We start from the raw sequence: 18,416 nt of genomic DNA on the forward strand, positions 1-18,416 counted from the left end.
GTCTTCATGTACTTAAAAGTGTAGTCCTGAGAGAAAACTTGTAATCAAATCAATTGGTGTCCTTGTCAGGAACTGTCCAGAGCAGGAGAGGTTTTCTATGGGGATCGGTTACCATTCTGGACAGTTCCTGACATGGACAGAGGTGGCAGCAGAGAGCACTGTGTCAGACTGGAGAGAATACACCACTTCCTGTAGGACATACAGCAGCTGGTAAGTACTTGAAAGACTGAAGTTGTTTTTTTTTTGTTTTTTTTTAAATAGACGTAATTAACAAGTGTCCATAACTTTCAGGTAAAATAAATAAATAAATATAAAAATAGTTCTCTGGAGTACCCCTTTAATTGACTGCGCGTCAGTATTTATACTGACTAAACCCACAGCATGAAATCTGCAGCTTAAAATTCACGTTATCAAAACTGATTCTAAAAATTGTGCATTGTTCTGTATTTTAAAACCATTCCTGGCTTTGACCAAAATGCTTTGCGTGAAACCTGCTCACATGGTTTTTAATATGCTGACACAGCCAGCAGCAATATACTGGGCTCATATACTGCTGCACAGTGTATGATCTACAGAAAATAAAGGCATGGAAACTATACATATATGAGTATAGTACTACACTATATATAAGGAAGAGATGGGTATTAGGCAGATCACTAGAGGTTACCAGCTAGTTGTGTGGACAAGAAAGAGTTACGGATTTTTGCAGCTTTTACAACCTACAACTAAGCTGATTATGGGCTGGTGGCAGATACGCTGCTGTCCAGCCGCTGCCCGTCTCCTCTTACTGACCAGAGGAAAATAAGGACAGCGCAAAAATATTATAACAGACTTCAGGAAGAAAAGTGGCTACAAAGGCAACACGGATATACTCGCTTGAAACCAATAAATAATAGGATATATAAGGAATAATATTAAAAAAAAAGTAACACAAGCGACAACTTTTGCTTAAGGGGCCACAAAATTAGTTAGAGCCCAGAACCCAGAGTATAAAATAGGGGGCAGCAGTGGACCCCATATTCTGCTACTATTTTCTATTCCACTAAAACCGGATCCAGGCCAGAAGACAACCGCACGCTCAGGATATCCGGATACATTTTCGGACTCATAGGGTTCTATTGGCCACGGACACCCTGCACGATTTTTCCTTTTCCTATTTGAGCTGGAAAATATAGGACATATTCTGTATTTGCACAGAATTTCATCACTGATGCCCCATAGAACCAAATGGGGGCATCCAGAATTCCAATGAGCTCCAGATGCACAGAGTGCTGACGCTGGCTGTACACCCACCTCATACAATGAAAGGCGGCGCTGTTATTGACCAGGCTGGAAGCAATTGGCTCCCAACCCTGTCAATCACTCTTGAGGCAGCATTATCAGTGTTTCCTGACTGTAAAAACAGCCACGGACGTGTTAAGGGGGGGGGGGGGGGGGGGGGGGGACTCAGTCAGCCTTTTATAGTAATTAATTTGTAATATTCGTTTTAAAAAACCGCCAAGGCTCAAACATGAAAAAAAAAAAATCATAAAAACAGGATTCTTCTACCTATGGATTCACAAAATAGCAACATTACCTTAACTGTATCACAATATCCTTAAAAAAAAAAACAGCAAATTTTCAGCAATTACAGGTAAGAGGATTAGTTGTAAGATTACAGCAAGAAAGCTTATTGGGAAAACAAAAAAACCCCCAAGATTAAGGATTCATCGGACATCAATTAGTGCATAGCGAAAAAACAAGAAAGACCCCGACCTCTTATTCCCATTAATAAAGCCATTCATTGTCTGGATATAAATGACAGGTTACAATTTGGAGTAAAGGCTGGAATTTATGGAAAGTCATCGCCGGCCCAGGAATCGATCTTATACAACCAGAGAATTACACAAGCAAAGCCTATGGTCTGCACAAGAACAATGCCAGCAGTATACAGCTGGGTATATAGGAGTACATGTATGGTTCCATGGACTGGAACAACCCTAACCTGGAGATACTGTAAGAGGCCAATGGTTAACATGTTTCGCGTACAGAGACTCCACACTAAGAACCGTCCGCGTCCAGAGACTCCACACTGAGAGACGTCCGCGTACACAGACTCCACACTGAGAGACGTCCGCGTACACAGACTCCACACTGAGAGACGTCCGCGTACACAGACTCCACACTGAGAGACGTCCGCGTACACAGACTCCACACTGAGAGACGTCCGCGTACACAGACTCCACACTGAGAGACGTCCGCGTACACAGACTCCACACTGAGAGACGTCCGCGTACAGACTCCACACTGAGAGACGTCCGCGTACACAGACTCCACACTGAGAGACGTCCGCGTACACAGACTCCACACTGAGAGACGTCCGCGTACACAGACTCCACACTGAGAGACGTCCGCGTACACAGACTCCACACTGAGAGACGTCCGCGTACACAGACTCCACACTGAGAGACGTCCGCGTACACAGACTCCACACTGAGAGACGTCCGCGTACACAGACTCCACACTGAGAGACGTCCGCGTACACAGACTCCACACAGAGAGACGTCCGCGTACACAGACTCCACACAGAGACGTCCGCGTACACAGACTACACACTAAGAACCGTCCGCGTACAGAGACTCCACACTGAGAACCGTCACCTACAGAGACTACACTAAGAACTGTCACCTACAGAGACTACACTAAGAACTGTCACCTACAGAGACTACACTGAGAACTGTCACCTACAGAGACTACATCGAGAACTGTCCGCGTACAGAGACTACACCGAGAACTGTCACCTACAGAGACTACACTGAGAACTGTCACCTACAGAGACTACACTGAGAACTGTCACCTACAGAGACTACACTAAGAACTGTCACCTACAGAGACTACACTGAGAACTGTCACCTACAGAGACTACACTGAGAACTGTCACCTACAGAGACTACACTGAGAACTGTCACCTACAGAGACTACATCGAGAACTGTCACCTACAGAGACTACACTGAGAACTGTCACCTATGCTGCCTGCCTAGATGAAAAAACTATTTGATGTAAGGAAAGACATATAGATGAAGCTAAAAAATCCTTGGTGGGTGAAATATACTCACTTTTTTCCTTTTTACATTTTCTATATTTAAATAAATGTTGCACATACCGCCAAATCACGGCCCATGCCGATATTTGGTCTTTTCCCTCTTCAAAAAAAGAGATCAAACACAGGAAGTCCCCGTCCTTTGCCGCTCGCACAAGGAAAGACACCTGTTCATCATGCAGGTTGTATATCACCTGAGGGCAATAACTAATTAGGTTATTAACTTTTGCTAATTAAATCATCAACTCTGCGGCTTACCAGGAGACAGTGCTCTTTGTGATACAACTATTCAGTCTGTCACTGTATGGTTAGAGAGGTTTTTATGCTGTGCGATAGGTAAGCCGACCATACAGTGCAAGAGCTGTATGGTCAGCTCTCCTGTAGGAAACGTTCCCTACAGGTCTATTATAAGAAAACTATTAGCTAATTGTCACTGTTTATATTAGTTTATTTTTGTATACTTTAGTTATTTTTGTATACTTTACTTGTTTTCTTGTGCATGACCATAGGTTAAAGCCCCGTTGTCTGTAGATGCAGGTTGCAGGACTAGCAGGCGTAACATTTGCATGAAAGCTGTGCCATCATCCCATTCTTGCTGCATTCTTACGTTACCTCTGGGTAAATGCTGAGGAAACATTCTCAGGCTCATCATACCCATATTCACCCAGATGTTAGACTGCTGTTGGCGGGTCACCGGCTGCTGTCTCAGGAAAAGCAGATAGCGCGGAAAAAGTTCCAGTTCTGGAAGGTTTGTTTTGCTGTTTCTGATGACCTAGAAAAAGGCAGAAAGCCAAGTAAACCTCCACATATGTCGTCTCAGTACAGGCGAGTAAACCCGAGGCGTAGAAGAGCGAAATACAAACCAAACATAATATGAACAGTCACTAAAGGGTGAATTACACTGCGTCATCTGCCCTCTAATAAGAAACAACGGACAAATGAAGAGAAATCAACTTATAAAGTAGAGAAAATTCTATTAAACACCCAGAGAATGTTTTACGAGGAAAATAAAATAAATGAAACTCACCCGTCCTCGTGACCTGTAGAGCCGCTGCATCATCACATACCCAGCGGAGTGATTGCCCGCTCAGCCAATCAGTGACTGGGGCGGGACAATGTCACTGATTGGCTGAGAATACAATCTCTTAGCTGGCCGCAATGTGGCAGCAGGAAGAGCCTACGTATCCGGATTCTAGCCTAAAATGACACCTGGCAGCCATCAGCGAGACCCAGGAGCGGCTCTACAGAGGCATGAGGACGGGTAAGTTTACTATGATAATTACTCCCCCCCCCCCCCGCCTTCCTTTCTTTTTTGAATTTTGCAGGATTTCTCCTTTAAGAGAGTACTCTAGAGAAAAATAAAACTTACACAGTGCTCTCTGCTGCCACCTCTATGTCCTAATGCACAAAATCTATGGGGATTTGCTGCTGCTCTGGACAGTTCCTGACATGGACAGAGGTGGCAGCAGAGAGCAATGTGTCAAACTGGAGAGAATACACCAAATTTCCACTGTGAGCATCAATAACTTGTTCCCGCACCAAGGCTGCCATTCTCCTATCACTCAAATGTAAGATTTCTATTTTCTAAGTACTGAACGGCCGACATTTAATGACAAATAACGGCCACTATTTTATAACAGCGGCTGATATTTGTATAATAACGGCCGTTATTTGTCGTCCAATAATAACAGCCGTCATCCTGACAGTGTGTGAACACATCCTCATAGTACTCATTGCCTTAAAGTAACCGTCATTCCAGAAACGTTCACCGTTTAAATTTGTGATGATTTCCAATTTAGACCAAGAAATGATACAGGTGAAAAAAAAAACGAGTCAATGTAATTTCAGGTCAGAATTCTGAGACTATTCCTCGTGAAAACGACAGAACAAGATGAAATAGTAAATCCATTAGAAGGATTAAGGCTTACATAAAGCTTCGCTAACATCCCAATGCTCCAATCTATTGTGAGAAAGATAACAATGGTAAAGGGCCGGGCCTGAGCCCAACAAAAACTCTTCTAATAGTAGATTATATAAATTCAGGTCAACTACCAAGGTGCTACTAACGTCCACCATCGCAGAGATCATAGCTGCAGGTATATACTATATCGCCTCCCCCCAGGTCTGGCCGCTAGCAGACTTACATTAACTCCTAAAGGAAGAACAATCCACTAAGACAATGACTACTTACTGGCCTCGGTAAGGACAGGTTGGCACCATACCAGTGATAAAGTGCTCGCCACACGGGTTCTGGGACAGTTTCATAGTCTTTTCCACAAAGCAGAGATGGACTTTGTTTTAGGCGCCCCCCCTCCAGGGTTAAGGAAGGAACCTAGAAGAAAGAACAGAGAATACAGGTCTGTGATATTACATACATTTCTAGAAGAGTCTCTGTCACTACCACGTCCTCCTTCCAGATCCAAGGGCTGCGGCAAGCTTGGTTGGTGGTAGTGATGGTTCGGGAAGCACACGTCTGCCATAGGCACCCATCACCCATAGGTCGTGTATTAAAATGTTCGGGTTTGGCAGCATTGGCCAAACACGAACGTTCTGCACTTGATTCACTGCGGCTGCAGAAGTTGGAAGCCACCCTAGGGCTGCCAGGAAAACATGGATACAGTCTGTGGCTCCATAGAGCAGCATTCAACATACGCAGTCAAGGGGAATCAAACACAGAACGTTCAGGTTTGGCTAATATTGCCAAACCAGAACATCTTGACAGGTCCACTCAACACTACCCATAGGCCATCATGGTGTCCATAACATTGCCTACCCAGCATCATTTTGTGGTATATGAACATATACTGGCGTGACGGAGGGAGAATAGGGCCTTCTTCAGGTCTGTGTTGGTTACCTGTAACTGTAATACGAATCCCCTAAACATGAACCCTCTAATGCACCCTGATATCCGACCCCCCGGCCCACAAATATTGGGGGCTAAACTGGCTAACATATCATTTACAAGGCTCCCTCCAGCCATCCCAGGTTTGCCCTCATATGACTGGAGAAGGGTGGAAGACCCTCGGTTTGTCACAGTAGTAAGTGCAGGGTCTAAAATTTGGGGATACCTCCACATCAGGGGGAATAAATCAAACTCTTTGTGGTGCTTACCGCAAGGTTTTGTGACAATTTTTGGCGTACATTACTTTATGCCAAAATGTCCAGAAAAAGGAAAAAAAAAACAAAACATAAACCCAAAATTTCACAGGACAAACCCGACTACTCTTTAAAACTGAAGTCAGGACTTAAAGTCGACAATTTTTTGGCACAGGAACAAAAGACTGTACGCAGGAAAAAGGTTTACAGTGCGCCAAATGACAGTGTGCGCAACTTCACGGTCATGTCCGCGAGCGGGAGCCAGGGAAGGAAGTGAATGTTATTTTTTTTTTCACCTATCGTTTTCCCGGGCATTCTGAAAAAAGAGGGTCCTGGCTGGACTACCCCTTTATATTTGGCAAAGTTTGACAGGTAGATGAGCCATTGTCTCCCTCCCTGCCTATTTCCTTAGGCTGGAGGCAGCATTCTGCCTCCGGCCACAAGAGGCCGCTCTCTCCCCAGGGATCCACCACACAATCTGGAGTGCAAGGTCGCTGCCGTACAGCAGGTAACTGATTTTTAAAGAAATTCCTGACTGTAAAAACAGCCGCGGACGTGTGTATGGGGCCCCAGTCAGTCAATATTGTAGGAGGAAATGTAGGGCACCGTCTTATTGTAAGATTGTTTGCTACCCACAGCACCAATCACAGCTCAACTTACATTTCTCATGTCGCTCTTGTAAGAAAAAAGGCAAGCGTTTTTTTTCCATTATTTTTGGCAGGGCTGGGATTGGTGGCCACGAAACATGTCTGTATTATTCTAGTGTGAAAGTGTTCTTATAATGAGATACACGTCTGCCATTCAGGGATCTCACCAATATGAAGCATTTACCCGCTCACCTGTCAAGCAGGCGGACAGAAATCCCTGCAGATTGTGTTACTTATGTTCTATTTAAGGTCAAGTAAAATAACCTTTCGCTTATTTTGATGCATTAAAGGGGCAGCGTCATCAGAAAATCACATTGCTTAAATAATGTTTTTATGTTGAACATTTTTTAAGAATTTTTGGTGACTTTGTTTCTAATTTTCCATTTTTCTGTCTATATTAGAATATAATCCTGATATCTTGCAGCTCAGCTGAATGGACAACTCACCTTCACATTCTCCTGCGTTACCAGCGGTTGGTTGTCAATGGCGCCGGGTTTCTGTGGATTAAGCTGCATTAATATGCTGCCATTGGAGCCGCTCATACACTGGTTATTGTTATCTGAAGAGTTATGCTGGCGCGCAAAGCACATGTCTGCACCCGGCGTGCTGGAGTAAAGGAAAACTGGAAGAGAACAAGGCGCCAGGTTAGATGCATAGAATTATAGTCACATCTTCATATTAAGAATTGCACACAGGTTACATTAAACATCCAAGAAGGGGAGCCCATCTACTAGGAGGCCCATCCAGGAGGATTAGGATTAGATAACTATGGCTACTTTCTTTCAAAAACAGCACCACCCCTGTCCTCAGGAGGTGTGCAGCATAACAACTCAATGCAATAGAACTGAGCTACAAGGCCACACAAAAGTGGAGGACAAGAGTGATGGTCGCATTCTTCCAGAAGCAACATGTTTTTTTTTATAAGGATAACCCCCTTTAAGCACAGAACTGGTTACACCAAAATAAACTTAAAGGGCCATTCCACCCAAAAATAACTTTGGATACGTTGCTGCTCACAGTGAAACTACTAATTCCTTCTATACTTGTTATTATCTATTCAGTCTCCTTACCCCAGTTCTCAGCCGCTGCTTTCTGCTCAAGACACAAAAATCTGTGTGTGAGCTTTTCTCTCCGTCTCCCCCTCCTCCCTTCTGAGACACCTGATTTAAACTGATTTAAACAAGTCCCTGGCTGGATGTATCTGCAACTTTGTAGCTTTTCCGTAATGCCGGGAGAATTTAACCAAGGTAAAGTTGTTGATGAACTCACTGTGATTACCCCTCCCATCACTAAAAAGTTGCAGATAGGGACTTGTTTACATAAGCCATCTCAGAAGGGGGGGAAGGGGGAGAGAATAGCTCACACACTGGTTTCAGTGTTTTTAGCAGAAAGCAGCAGCTGAGAACTGGGGGAAGGAGACTGAATAGATAACAAGTATAGAATGAATTGTTAGTCTCACCATGGGCAGCAACATATTACAAGTTATGTTTGAGCAGAATACCCCTTTAAGCACGCACATGCATGAAACACTATTCATTTTGAAAGTTTAAATGTGAACAAAATGTAATGGGGTTGTCCTAGGGACCCCCAAACCAGAGGCACCACAAAACAGGGCCCGACAGGTTCCATTAAAGAAGAAATCCTATTGACTTCAATAATACATTCCCATTAACTCTGTGCAACCCCCAAACACTTTCTTCATCTGCTTCACATCTCAACATTACAATGGGACATATGACAGGGACACAATACTGCCCAGGTGGTTTTAATGTTATGGCTGATCAGTGTAAAGTCTGACCTCATGTGATACAAGTTCCTCTAAGTTCTGACTGCATTGCAGGTCTATGTGACTCTGTTGTGCATTAGTGCGGATTAAGCCTCCGGGACGTATGATCGCACAAAAACAGATGTACAGACACCTGATTAGATTTTCGGCCATTTTTCCTACTGCCTTGTGTAATGGAAATCCTATTCATTTCCCTATGGGCAGAGATAAAAGCCCCACTCCTTACTGCTGGTTGTTGACTCTGAAGCCTCCGATGCAGAAGAGATGTTATCGCAGGATTTCTCCTCTGTAGTGCTATGTACATTAGTGCCCGTCCTGTCATCTTCCCTTTGATCCAATGACGATCCCAGTGAGTATCGGCTGCCATTTACTGACGGAGACGGCTCAATAACTATGGGTTTAGATTCCTAGAAAAAATAAAGGAGAATACAATAAGAAATAAAAAAGAAGTGACTAAGTACGATGGATTGATAGATAGATAGATGGATAGATAGATAGGAGATAGATAGATAGGAGATAGATAGGAGATAGATAGATAGATAGATAGATAGATAGATAGATAGATAGGAGATAGATAGATAGATAGGAGATAGATAGATAGATAGGAGATAGATAGATAGATAGATAGATAGATAGATAGATAGATGCTTTCTGCTGAAGACAAAAAAAATCTGTGTGTGAACCTCTCTCTCTGTCTCCCCCTCCTCCCTTTTGAGACGGCGGATGTAATCAGGTCGGTGGCTGTATCTGCAACATTGTAGCTTCTTTGTAATGATGGAAGGGGTAATCAGGTTGCTGATGAACTCCCTGTGATTAATCCTCCCTGCATTACAAAGTTACAGATAGGGACTTGTTTACATCAGCCATCTGGGAGGGGGGTGGGCGATGAGATGGACTAAACAGCTCAGACACAGATTTTTGTGTCTTCAGCAGAAAGCAGCAGCTGAGAACTGGGGAAAGGATACTGAATAGATAATAACAAGTGTGGAAGGAATTGTTAGTCTCACAATGAGCAGCAACATATGAAAAATTATGTTTGAGCTGAATACCCCTTTAGGGTCTGTTCACACGTACAGACTCGCTGCGTATTTATCGCTGCTAGTTTCTCGCACATAAATCCACAGTGATACGGATTGCTATTAAGTTAATGTATGTGTATTCTCGCTGCATGTTTGGTGTGATTTTTACATGCGAGTTTTGATTTTCACATGATTTTCACGGGCGAGTTCAACACCACAAAGAACGCATCTACTTTCGTGCGAGTTTGATGCGAGTTCTGTGCGAGTTTTACGCAGCGAGTCTGTGCGTGTGAACAGACCCTTAAAGTACAAAACATACAGAAAGTTATTGACACAAAAAAATTAAATATCCTTTTAACTTTTTCTGTACTAAAGAGTCATCATTCAGGCAGTGGCGGCTTTTGTGAATTATTTTACCACTAATGATGCCAGTGTAAGAGATGAGCGCCTCATACAGCTCCTACTCCATCAGACGCAGTATAAAACCTGCGGTGCCAGGGATCCTGTCTGCGCTTTATAGCGTCTCTGTAAATGCACTTCTGGCAGCTTCTACCATTCTGTCTGCAGCCGCAGCACATTCTCATGTCAGTAGGCAGGGATTATTACCACCGCCATATTATAGATTCACAACATGAAATGTTTACCGCATAAGGAGAGAATAAACTAACCGCGATCCATCTCTACATCATATAATAAAAAAATTATGTTCCATTCTGCACACAAATGCAGAGATGTTCTGGGTGCAAACTGGCAGCTAGTTACTAGTGAAAAGGGAAAAAAAACACTAATAAAAATTTCACCAGACTTCTCCTTCAAAGTATTGTATTGCCCCCCCAAAAGTTATAGAAATCCCCAATATACACTTATTACAGGAAATGCACATAAAGTGTTTTTTTCCCTGCACTTACTACTGCATCAAGGCTTCACTTCCTGGATAACACGGTGATGTCACTTCCTGGATAACATGGTGATGTCACTTCCTGGATAACATGGTGATGTCACTTCCTGGATAACACGGTGCTGTCACTTCCTGGATAACACGGTGATGTCACTTCCTGGATAACACGGTGATGTCACTTCCGACTCCCAGAGCTGTTTTGGCTGTGGCAGCTGGAGAGGATGATGGCAGGGGGACACAGGGCGATGGAGGGAAACTAAGCATCCCTCTGCCATCATCCTCTCCAGCAGCCACAGCCAAAACAGCTCTGGGAGTCGGGACATCACCATGTTATCCAGGAAGAGACATCACCACGTTATCCAGGAAGTGACATCACCATGTTATTTAGGAAGTGACATCAGCATGTTATCCAGGAAGTGACATCACCATGTTATTTAGGAAGTGACATCAGCATGTTATCCAGGAAGTGCCATCAACATGCTATCCAGGAAGTGACATCACCGTGTTATCCAGGAAGTGAAGCCTTGATGCAGTAGTAAGTGCAGGGAAAAAAAACACTTTATAAGCATTTCCTGTAATAAGTGTAAATTGGGGATTTGTATAACTTTTGGGTGGCAATACAATACTCCAGACTTCTCCTTTAAGTGCACCTTTACAGGGGTTGCTATATTTATGTTTTCTATACTTAATTCACTGTTATACATACGGCCAAACTGTGCTGCATGATGATACGTATCACCCCTGACTCCACCAAACTGCTGGTCCATGCTCTCATTTCCCGCTTGGACTACTGTAACATCCTCCTCTCCGGCCGGGAGGGCAATTAGCGTCTGCTTATTATATCATCAGCTCTGCAGCTTAGCAGGAGACAACACTCTTTATTATTCAACAACTCAGTATAGTCAGTATGATGTCACTGTGTGGTTACAGAGGTTTTGGTGCTGTGTAACAGGAGAGCTGACCATACAATGCAAGCACCCAGAGGATTCTCTGCTACTGGATGTTAATGCGCCACAGCAGTGAAGGGAGACACCTTGTGGCCATATGTATAACGTTTAAACATAAAAAAATAAAATGTATTGCAAAGCTGTTTGCGATCACAAACCCTGAAATAATTTTGACACTGCCTCTTATGCTAGGGGTATGCTTACATACATGACTTTAGGTGGGGGGTGCGCGCTTACATACATGACTTTAGGTGGGGGGTGCGCGCTTACATACATGACTTTAGGTGGGGGGTGCGCGCTTACATACATGACTTTAGGTGGGGGGTGCGCGCTTACATACATGACTTTAGGTGGGGGTGCGCGCTTACATACATGACTTTAGGTGGGGGGTGCGCGCTTACATACATGACTTTAGGTGGGGGGTGCGCGCTTACATACATGACTTTAGGTGGGGGGTGCACGTTTACATACATGACTTTAGGTGGGGGGTGCGCGCTTACATACATGACTTTAGGTGGGGGGTGCGCGCTTACATACATGACTTTAGGTGGGGGTGCGCGCTTACATACATGACTTTAGGTGGGGGGTGCGCGCTTACATACATGACTTTAGGTGGGGGGTGCGCGCTTACATACATGACTTTAGGTGGGGGGTGCACGTTTACATACATGACTTTAGGTGGGGGGTGCACGTTTACATACATGACTTTAGGTGGGGGGTATGCTTAAATACATGACTACTCTGGGTTTCTTTAGTGATCGGAGCAGCAGTTTGGCACCTTTGCTATTGGATATTTATGCATTTCCTATGTTTTCTGCTTTTCCACACTGCGTAGATAATGTCTGGCTCGGGGGCTGATGTGGCACATGTCAAAGCGATGACGGTGGAAAGAAAAGCTGTTACACTTGTCTGTCACCAGACATTTCCACTTGTCCACTAGATGAGCCACCGGATTCCTGGAATTAGGTCATCATTTAGCCATTCCATTTAACGTGCAACACAACCTCCTCGTACAGACCGTGTATAGAAAAGCACATCACAACCTCCTTGTACAGACCGTGTATAGAACAGCACATCACAACCTCCTTGTACAGGCCGTGTATAGAACAGCACATCACAACCTCCTAGTACAGACCGTGTATAGAACAGCACATCACAACCTCCTCGTACAGACCGTGTATATAAAAACACATCACAACCTCCTCCTACAGTGTATATAAAAGCACATCACAATCTCCTAGTACAGACCGTATATAGAACAGCACATCACAACCTCCTCGTACAGACCGTGTATATAAAAGCACATCACAACCTCCTCGTACAGACTGTGTATAGAACAGCACATCACAACCTCCTCGTACAGACCGCGTATAGAACAGCACATCACAACCTCCTTGTACAGACCGTGTAAAGAACAGCACATCACAACCTCCTCGTACAGACCGCGTATAGAAAAGTACATCACAGTTCTTGTCGAACTGCTTGGATACGGCAACGTTATCCAAATCAAAATGCTCGGTGCTCAATTCCCTGCGGCTGCAGAAGTTGGGTGTCGCCCTAGGGCTGCCAAGAAACCATGGGTACAGCCTATGGTCTATGGTTGTATCCATGGTTTCCAGGGCTCCCTAGGGCGGCATCCAACTTGGCTTTACCTTATTAAGTACTGAAGAATAAATGGGGATGAAGCCGAGGCCACACCAGTGTTGGGGGCTCCGCTCACGGCCTCTGTGGTAGATGCCATTAAACCGTGATAGATGAAGCAGGCGGATTCACTGCACACCAGACCCCAACAGAGCCTGGAGGACCCCCACTGGATTTCAAAATGGTGTCTATCATTTTAACCGGAATCTGCAACAGACGACCCAACACAGATGTGTGCTCAGCCCTGGGCTAGCTTTACACCTGTGTTTGTCACCAGTTTCCTATGGATCCGCTGATTATGACAACCTGACACAAATGGAGCTCATCTATGTCCATTTCCACAGACCTCGAAGATATAAACCTAACCTTACAGTTACTGGTTATCGCGTTACCAAACTACAATTCACTTTTCCTGACGCATATAGTATAGTATTACTTACGTATTTCACATATTCCTTCCACTGCTGCCACCACTGCATAGATATAAGGAACCAGTTGTGTCCAAACTGGAGACCATGGCGACTCTCTCTTTCCAACCACCCCCTGCAGGCAAAAACATAGGTTAGAAAATTAGGTTGCAAAACGCCGTTCACATAATCCAGGACATGAACGGAAACGCTGTACCTGATGATCTGCCCTTCTTCTTCCGGAGTGGCTGGTCTTAAACCCAAAACTATGTGGCAAACCTACAAATAAAGAGAGAACACGACAACGTAAAACAGCAGATAAAGGCTTTACCTTAGTAAGAAGAATACCATTAGTGGCCAATCAGCTTCTTGCTTTGCCTTCTGAGGCCATAACCGCATCTCTGCCCGGTCGGCTTGGATCAAAATAACAAACATTTCTATACAAACTCCAGGATGGATCCAGACAACTGCAACTCGGGGGCCCATATACATACAAACTAAGGCTCAGTTTTAAAGTTTCTGCCTTCAGTCCTCACCTCAAGAGTATTAGTCTATACCAACAAGAATCCCCATATGTATAGGAGGTTATGTATGCATCAAATGCATGCCGGAAACCAATTATTTGTGTCCGTTATTACCAATAGACGAAGGTCATTTTTGTTTTTGCCCCCAAAAGTTATAAAACTCACCAATATAGACTTATTATGGGAAATAAATAAAGCTTATAAAGTGCTTTTTTCCCTGCACTTACTACTGCATCAAGGATTCACTTCCTGGATAACACGGTGACGTCACTTCCTGGATAACACGGTGACGTCACTTCCTGGATAACACGGTGACGTCACTTCCTGGATAACACGGTGACGTCACTTCCTGGATAACACGGTGACGTCACTTCCTGGATAACACGGTGACGTCACTTCCTGGATAACACGGTGACGTCACTTCCTGGATAACACGGTGACGTCACTTCCTGGAAAACACGGTGACGTCACTTCCAGGATAAAACGGTGATGTCCCTTCCCGCATAACACTGTGACGTCACTTCCTGGATAACATGGTGATGTCACTTCCTGGATAACAGTGATGTCACTTCCTGGATAACACGGTGATGTCACGACCCGACTCCCAGAGCTGTGCGGGCTGTGGCTGCTGGAGAGGATGATGGCAAAGGGATACTCAGTGTCCTTCAGTGCCCTGTGTCCCTCAGTGTCCCCCTGCCATCATCCTCTCCAGCAGCCACACCCCGCACAGCTCTGGGAGTCGGGTCGTGACATCACCATGTTATCCAGGAAGTGACGTCACCATGTTATCCAGGAAGTGAAGCCTTGATGCCAAAAAGCACTTTATAAGCATTTCCCATAAAAAGTGTATATTGTTGACTTGTATAACTTTTGAGCGGCAATATAATACTAAAGTCTTTACCAGACTTCTCCTTTAAAAATCATTAACTGATCCTTAAACCCATCCTCAGAAATCCTATACACATAATCCTTGCAGTTACATGCATAAATGCATAGGTTAAAGAGGTTGTCTGGGAACTGCCAGGGTACATGTCAGTAATACTTACCTGTCTCTAGGTCGCTGTCGGTGTTCTGAAAACATTCGATGACGTGCTGCTCCCAATGGAACTGGTTTAAGCTTACCAGTTATTTCCTATAGGGACGGGACGTCATTGAATGATATGAAAACACTGACAGAAGTGCAGAGTGGGCAGCCCAGGAACCGGCAGGGAAGCGGGACAGGTAAGTATACAGCACTGTCAGCATGGCTAAGCATGAATTCTTTCCAGACAACCTTTTTAACAATCCATTAAATGCATCAAAAGCTTAACAAAAAAGGGGACAGCCTTGACACTGTAATTGTCTGATGATCTCGATGTATTGTCGAGAAGTATTCTAATCTCAAAACAACGGCATATACACATGGCGTGTATAACTTTCTGCTTGGGTCACAATTTGTAGCCTCAAATATCAATTTTTATAATAAAAAAAAAATAAAATAATTTAGACACAAAATTGCATGAAGGTGCTCCCAGTGTATATACAGCAGAGTGGCATTTCAATATTGTGTCAGGTGTCGAATATAAAAAATTATATGGGGGTAGGTGGGTTGTAATATCGGTTTTATTTGGCTCCAGGAGGTGCACGGTTTCCAAAAACTCCTGGCAGTAAAGTGTTAAACTGATGATGATGATGATGATGATGTGCAACATAACAGCTAATGCAGTATAAGGCTGGGAAGCACGTATTGTATTGCTGTAGGGATATAATAGCTGGGGTCCTTACCACTACAGCTTATTCACAGCTAGTGTGCCCAGGACCCCCCACTGTCCATACCCCCCCCCCCCATTGTTTCATGCCTAGGGACTGGTTCTCCATATATTCCCACCTCTGGTCATTGGGGCAGATTAGAGAGCGAGCATAATGTGAGGTCACAAATCACAAGAAATACAGTTTGAAGACCTTTGAAAGTGACTTTTCACAGTCGTGTGCGTGCGCTGCCGCTCCCCGGGGGTGAATGTCACTTCACATTTAATCCAACAAGATATTTCGAGTTTTGGGAAAGCATAAGTGAAAGATTCATGGGGCAGTGCGCGTTATATGCCACGTCCTCTGCTACTCATAGGTTTAACCCTAAGAATCCAATATTTGCACATTACAAGTGTTCTTCAAGTGCCATGAAAAACTTTCTCAGTAATTGAAGCACATTACAAAGTTATATAATTAAGTAATGTGCTTCAATCACCTATCTGCCCCCTTCCCTGTCTTTTCCCCCTCAACCCCCCACCAGGAAGTGTAAGAAACTCAGATACCTAAGTACTGTCCTCACCAAGTTCTTCTCCCGGCTTCTTCTTGTGACGATGAGTCATCAGCAGGAGGGCTGCTCTAGCTCCTGTTACACCAGCCTCCCCCTCCCCTGCCTTGTCAGATGACTCAGCTTGCTCAGCTCCGATTGTCTGAACAACTGCAAGCCATGGCTGCAGCAGGGGAGAGTATGAGGGGAGGGGGGAGGCTGCCTATGTGCTGGGAGTCAGTCGGAGAGAAGATAAGCAAGTGACAAGGACTCAGATGGCTTGCAGTTGTTCAGCCAATTGGAGCTGAGCAAGCTGAGTCACCTGACAAGGCAGGGGAGGGGGAGGCTGGTGTAACAGGAGCTAGAGCAGCCCTCCTGCTGATGACTCATTGTCACAAGAAGGAGCTAAGAGAAGAGCTTGGTGAGGACAGTAATTAGGCATCTGTGAGTTTCTTACACTTCCTGCTGGGGGGAGGAGGGGGGAAAAGACAGGGAAGGGAGGCAGTAAGGTGATTGAAGCATATTGCAGAGTTATATAACTTTGTAATGTGCTTCAATTACTGGGAAAAAGTTTTTCATGGAACTTGTCATTTAACTATTGAATAGGTATGCGGACTGCGCTAATGTTTCTATACCTGTAAGTGCAGCATCAACCGTGACTGGTAGAAGTTTTGTTTCCAGACTTTGTGTTTCATGTACAAACGTCTAGATATGTTGCAAGGATTTTGATGACTGCTTTGCTTAATTTGTTGTTATTATTATTATTATTATTATTAAGAATGAAGTCGCTGACAGCTGCAGTGAGAGGGCGGCCCAGAATCGAGCAGTAGTGGCGGTGGAGCGGGACAGGTAAGTATACCTCACTGACAGCATAACTCCCCCACAGCGTAGTTAAATATCATTTTACCGAGTCAACCCCTTTAATTTTTTGTTTTTTCGGCGTGGTAGAGATGAGAGAAGCGGCTTCCTTAACCCTTTAAGGACGGGGCCCATTTTCGTTTTTGCGTTTTCAGTTTTTCCTCCTTGTGTTTAAAAGGCCATAGTACTTGCATTTTTCCACCTAGAAACCCACATGAGCCCTTATTTTTTGCATCACTAATTGTACTTTGCAATGACAGGCTGAATTTTTGCATAAAGTGCACTGCAAAACCAGAAAAAAATTCAATGTGTGGTGAAATTGAACAAAAAAACGCATTTCTTTTATTTGGGGGGTATTTGTTTTTACGCCATTCACCCTGGGGTAAAACTGACTTGTTATGAATGTTCCTCAAGTCGTTACGATTAAAAAGATATATAACATGTATAACTTATATTGTATCTGATGGCCTGTTAAAAAAATTCAAACCATTGTTAATATACGTTCCTTAAAATCGCTCCATTTTCAGGCTTATAGCGCTTTTATCCTTTGGTCTATGGGGCTGTGTCAGGTGTCATTTTTTGCGCCATGATGTTTACTTTCTATCGGTACCTTGTTTGCGCATATGCGACTTTTTGATCCCTTTTTATTACATTTTTTCTGGATTTGACGCGACCAAAAATGCGCAATTTTGCACTTTGGGATTTATTTGCGCTGACGCCGTTTACCGTGCGAGATCAGTAATGTGATTAATCAATAGTTCGGGCGATTACGCACGCGGCAATAGCAAACATGTTTATTTATTTACTTTTATTTAAAGCCTGGGAAAAGGGGGGTGATTCAGACTTTTATTAGGGGAGGGGGCTTTTTGACAGTCATGTTTGACAGCTGCATCTGATTACTGTATTAGCGGGCACGGCGATCGGACCATACCCGCTAATACCTGCGGTCCTGGGCTACAAGCGGCCCCCGGGACCGCCGCGGTTCATAGCGGGGTCGCCGCACGTCCCCGCTCTGAACACCTCTTATGGGCGCATGACGTACTGGTACTTAAGAGGGTAAAGTGTCACTGTCGGGTTTTTTTGCAGAAATCAATAGTCCAGGCGATTGTAAGAAACTTTGTGTTTATTTGGCAAATATGCCATTATCTGCAAAGAGACTGATATCTTGTAGTTCTCATTCTCACCACTAGGGATAAAACTAAGCTGAGACTTCCTGTTGTGTCTGTAGGGATAAGAGGAGG

At 44.2% G+C, this 18,416-nt stretch overlaps 1 protein-coding gene across 2 annotated transcripts in view; it reads right to left on the minus strand.

The window, feature by feature from the left end:
• The window catches only part of USP32 (ubiquitin specific peptidase 32), a 113,655-nt gene that overhangs the window by 34,094 nt on the left and 61,145 nt on the right, over positions 1-18,416 (minus strand). Inside the window, exons 11-16 of one of the 2 annotated variants that reach the window (XM_069971776.1) lie at positions 13,739-13,800; positions 13,555-13,657; positions 8,836-9,016; positions 7,270-7,445; positions 5,272-5,412; positions 3,735-3,852 (exon numbers count right to left, since the gene is read on the minus strand). In XM_069971776.1, the coding sequence (XP_069827877.1) occupies positions 3,735-3,852; positions 5,272-5,412; positions 7,270-7,445; positions 8,836-9,016; positions 13,555-13,657; positions 13,739-13,800 (781 nt within the window). Of the gene's footprint in view, positions 1-3,692; positions 3,853-5,271; positions 5,413-7,269; positions 7,446-8,835; positions 9,017-13,554; positions 13,658-13,738; positions 13,801-18,416 lie in introns of both variants that reach the window. The other variant, XM_069971775.1, reaches the window with a different exon arrangement.

Source organism: Dendropsophus ebraccatus, chromosome 5, assembly GCF_027789765.1.
Source record: "Dendropsophus ebraccatus isolate aDenEbr1 chromosome 5, aDenEbr1.pat, whole genome shotgun sequence".
Taxonomy (NCBI): Eukaryota; Metazoa; Chordata; class Amphibia; order Anura; family Hylidae; genus Dendropsophus; species Dendropsophus ebraccatus.